The sequence below is a fragment of the Octopus bimaculoides genome, chromosome 4, assembly GCF_001194135.2.
Source record: "Octopus bimaculoides isolate UCB-OBI-ISO-001 chromosome 4, ASM119413v2, whole genome shotgun sequence".
Lineage (NCBI taxonomy): Eukaryota > Metazoa > Mollusca > Cephalopoda > Octopoda > Octopodidae > Octopus > Octopus bimaculoides.
In genome coordinates this window covers 11,457,761-11,462,906 of record NC_068984.1, presented here as the reverse complement: position 1 = coordinate 11,462,906, position 5,146 = coordinate 11,457,761, and the positions used below count along the sequence as shown (strand labels likewise).

Genomic DNA, 5,146 nt, shown 5'->3' with positions numbered 1-5,146 from the left:
AGCACTAGGAATGCAGCTTGGGTGCCAAGGGGACATTCCCAGCTCATACTAACGTTACACGTCTGGTGAAGCAGGCTTGCTTCGTTTCTCTCCAACCGTCACACATTCTTTACATTCACTGTCTACATCTCACTAACATGTAGTGTTACACTTTGTACACAAGCAATATACAACTGACCCTTCAATCAATGAGAGAATCCCTTTCATCACCAGCAGAAATAACAGCTTTCTGAACTTTTCCCACCCTGTTCTTATTCTGGCTATTATGTTTTCTAATCACCCTCCCCGACAGGTGATTAGGTTGCTTAATAACAGAGGCTATCCACTACTTCTGTGGATTTTTTAAAGAGTTGATGAGAAGCACTGATAAGAAATACTCTGCTTGTTAACTGTGCACCTGCACAAACAAAGTATTTATTATCACCTTGATCTTGTGCACTCATAGTTCATACTTTGTGCACCATAAGAACTTCCTGTCTACTCCTCCTCTGCATATTTAGTACAGGTGGTTTTCTTGAGGGTACTTAGTAATCCTGTTGGTACCATGTTGCTGGCGTCACGTAAAAGGCACTGGTGCTGGTGTCGCATAAAAATCGCTAGAACTGGTGCCACATGAAAAGCACTGGTGCTGGTGCCACATGAAAAGTACTGATGCTGGTGCCACATGAAAAGCACTTGTGTTGATGCCACATGAAAAACACTGGTGCTGGTGCCACATGAAAAGCACTTGTGCTAGTGCCACATGAAAAGCACTGGTGCCGGTGTCACATGAAAAGCACTGGTGCCACATGAAAAGCACTGGTGCTGGTTCCACAAGAAAAGCACTGGTAAATAGTACTGATATTGGTGCTACATACAAAGCACTGGTGTAGGTGCTGCATAAAAAGTGCTGGTGTCACATAAAAAGCACCGGTGCTGGTGTTGTATACAAAATACTGGTTCCACATAAAAAAGCACCCAGTATACTCTGTAAAGCAGCTGGTGTTAGAAAGGTCTTCTAGCTGTAGAAAGTGAACCAAAAACAGACTATGGAACCTGGTGCAGCCCCTGGCCTTGCCAGCTCCTGGCCTTGCCAGCTCCTGACAAGCCATCCAACCCATGTCGCATGGAAAACTGATGTTAAATGATGATGTTGATGATGACACATATGTGTGTGCATGTTGCTGTCTCCTTATCTTGACATTGTGTGATAGTAGTAAACAAGCATCACTCTTTTCAATCTTCTACAAAACATGTCTGACTGTGGGGAAATATCATATTACTTATAAACAGATAATGGTTGGCAACATCCAACCATAGAAAAATCTGCTCCAAAAAACTGTGTCAAATCCAATCAAACATGGAAAAGTGGGAATTAAGGGGTCGATAAATGTCTGAAACGGCATGTCTACTTCATCATCATCATCATCCAGTGTTTCAAATCCAGGTTTTGTCCCCGTTAATGGGGGGTGGCTGGATCTTCCTCAATGTCATAGCAACTGAGGTAGGTAGATGCTGCCTACCCAAACCTTTGGGCTGGTTGGTGCCCATTCTCCTTTGCTATCATGAAGCTTTTTTGGAGCTGGATTTTCTATAGGGAGCATGCCTTTGCTTACCCTCAACCTCAGTTCTTAGACATGAGTGGTCCTGAGACCAAGGCCTCTACCACAATTTTTAAGAAATGTGGTGGAAAAACTAGCTCAGGAAGGCAGGAATGCTACTCCCTGAGACCCTTTTTGGAGTCCCGCTACCTAAACTGCATGTCTACTTAATTATTATTATTTATTTATTTTCTTGTACAAGCCTCGTGGTTGATGAAGGTTCAAGGATTCCATGAAGGGGTCAATGATCTAAAAAGTTTGGGGACCCCTGCTCTAGATCAAACATAAATTATCTGAAAAGTCTGTTGCATTTTGGGAGTTTCTCCTTTAAGCTAAACAAATTCTCTATAATCCAACAAAGCCACAGATGCAAGTTTGAGATAAGAATCCCTTATATTTGTTATCAAAAACAAGCATCTCCCTAAAAGTATTAACAACAATCTGCCATGCTAATCTATCATGATGTGGAAAGGGGATGGTAAAAAGGTAAGAAGTATATGTGAGAGAGGGGGGGGCAGGGGGGGACAAGCCATAGGAATGCCACTAGGATATACACACACTCAGGCATCTCTCTCTATCTCACTTTCTATCTACTTCTATTATAGTAAAGTGTTAAGGAGATGATAAAGCATGTGTGTGTGTGTGTGTATGTGAGAGAGAGAGAAAGAAAAAGGGAGAGAAAGAGAGATGCAAAGGAATGCTAGTGGCATAAACATACACTCAAACATCTCTCTCTCTCCATCTATGAATCTTCTATTATATTAAAATGTTAAGGAGATGATAAAAGTGTGTGTGTATGTGTGCGTGTGAGAGAGAGATTGGGAGGGAGCAATTCAAATGAATACTACTGGCACATGCACACAGACAGACAACAATTAGCAGTGAATGTGTATGTGTGACAGTGATGGGGTATATATGTAATTAACTACTACATATATCATCTGTATATACAGATTATAACTTATAAATATAACATCTAAAGTGCCATATTAATCTTTAATAGTTAGTGGTTATACCTAATTAAACCATGGATTATCCAGAGCTTCAGTAAGTCAACCTAAATAATACGGAAAAAGCCACTTATTGTAATCATGGATAATGTTATCAACATCAGTTGACACCAAACCCATTCAGGAGGCTGTTGTATTCTTTACTCAATGCTGTCAGTTGGTTATTGTTATCTAAAAGACTTCCATCATGATAAGCAGCTATCATCATCATCACCATCCAGTGTTTTACATCAGGGTTTTGTCTCCATTAACAGGGGTGGCTGGATCTACCTTAATGCCGTAGCAACCAAAGTAGGCAGGTGCAGCTCACCCCAACCTTTGGGCTGGCTGGTGCCCATTCTCCTTTGCTATCATGAGGCTTTTTTTTGGAGCTGGATTTTCTCTGGGGAGTATGCCCTTGCTTATCTTCAACCTCAGTTTTTGGACATGAGTGGTCCTGAGACCAAGACCTCTATTACGATTTTTAAGAAATGTGGTGGAAAACTAACTCAGGAAGGCAGGGATGCTACTCCCTGAGACCCCTTTCGGAGCCCCCATCCTTCCACTTATATTGGGGGGATGGATCTAAAAAAAACAAATAGAAATTCTTACTGGATTTTTAGCAAACTCTTTCGAATGATGTATATCCCACCAGTCTTGTGTCCATTCCCATACATTTCCAATTATATTTTTCAGTTTGAACTTGTTCTGAGTTGGGAATTCATCCACCTGAAAAGAGGTTGCAATAACAAAATATGTCAGTGTTACTTTTAATAAATGTTCAATTCAACAGCCTAGAAAGATTGGTAACAAAAATTTATATCTTTTATCTTTCACTTGCTTCAGTCATTGGACTGTGGCCATGCTGGGGCGCCACCTTGAAGAATTTCTAGTCAAATGAATTGACTCTGGTATCTATCTTTCATTTTAAGCTTGGTTCTTATTCTGTCAGTCTCTTTCACTGAACTGTTAATTTATGAGGACATACACACATATATATAGCTGATGGGCTTCTTTCAGTTTCCATCTAACAAAGTCATACAAACACACACAAAAGTGGGGCTGTGTTGTTGAGAAGTTTGCTTCCCAACCACATGATTTTTACCTTGGTTCCACTGCATGGCACCTTGGGCAAGTGTCTTAACTTTAGCCTCAACTTGATCAAAATCTTACAAGTAGATCTTGCTGGTATATGGAAGCTAAAAGAAGCCTGCTGTGTGTGTGTGTGTGTGTGTGTGTGTGTGTGAATGTGATCATCATCATCATCACCATTTAATGTCCACTGTCCATGCTGGCATGGGTTTGAAATGGAACTGGCTGGCAGGTTCCCGTGTGGCATGGTTTCTATGGCTGGATGCCCTTCCTAATGCCAACCACTTAACAGTGTGCTGGGGGAGGGGTGCACATGTTTATCTCTCACTACTTTGACAACTGGCTTTGGATTGGCCATGTCTCCATAACTTAGCAGTTTGGCAAAAGAGACTCATAAAGTAAGTACTGAAGTCAGTTTGATTGACTAAACACTTCAAGATGGTGCCCTGGCATGGTTGCCATCCAATGACTGAGACAAGTAAAGAATAAAAGGATATGTATCCTCATCATCATTTAACGTCCGCCTTCCATGCTGGCATGGGTTGGACGATTTAAATGAGGACTGGCGAACCAGATTTGCATCTCTAGATCATCATCCTCATCATCATTTAACGTCTGTTGTCCATGTTGGCATGGGCTCGATGGATTGACTGGGGCTGGTAAGCTGGAAGGCTGCACCTGATTTGGCATGGTCTTCTATGACTGGATGCTCTTCCTAACGCCAACGGGTGCTTTTATGTGCCAATGGCACTGGTGCCATTTGCATGACACCAGTATCTTCCACGACTGTGATTTTGCCCAGCTTGATGGGTCTTCCTCTCAAGCACAACATAATGCTAAAGGTCTCAGTTATTGCCTCCGGGAGGCCCAACACTCAAAAGGAACAGATATATTGATGCATAATAAATTAGAGAGGTATTGTTCTTTCACTACTTGCAGTGGTCTGTGAGGCTTGTATTAGAGGACTACCACTAAGTGTCCTGTGTTATTTGATGACACCACTGAATTGGCTATCAGCCTGTCATCAATCATTGTTGTCATATTCACTTCTCTGCTGTCAAAGACCTTGTCCATAACTCTGGGCATAGGAACCATGCTGGGTCATGTCAGTTAAAGCTAGCTAAGACTAGAACTTGCAGCAGCAGGTAATGTTGTTTCTCTCTAAAATAGCTGAAATACAAATAGCTATATATATATATATATATATATATATATATAATAGAGGCATCGATAAAAAATGCAAAATTCAGGTAATCGATAAACAATTGTTTATTGATCACCTGAATTTTGTGTCTTCTATCGAAGCTTATATTATTCATATTCTGAGCACTGCATGGTTGTTCTATATATGGAATTAATTCCTTCATTCTTTCCTTGTATGTATATATATATATATATTGGAAGGTTTGGAGGTGATGTACAGGAATTATATTATAGAAAAAAATTAAGGTACTCAGAAATCTGGATGGTTGTACATTTACAGAT

The 5,146-nt window shown here is 40.8% G+C and overlaps 1 protein-coding gene across 1 annotated transcript in view; it reads right to left on the bottom strand.

Annotated features, from left to right (window-relative positions):
• LOC106872187 (formylglycine-generating enzyme) overlaps positions 1 to 5,146 on the bottom strand; it is a 42,713-nt gene that overhangs the window by 6,774 nt on the left and 30,793 nt on the right. Inside the window, exon 6 of the mRNA XM_014919085.2 lies at positions 3,182 to 3,298. Within this exon, the coding sequence (XP_014774571.1) occupies positions 3,182 to 3,298 (117 nt within the window). The remainder of the gene's footprint in view (positions 1 to 3,181; positions 3,299 to 5,146) is intronic.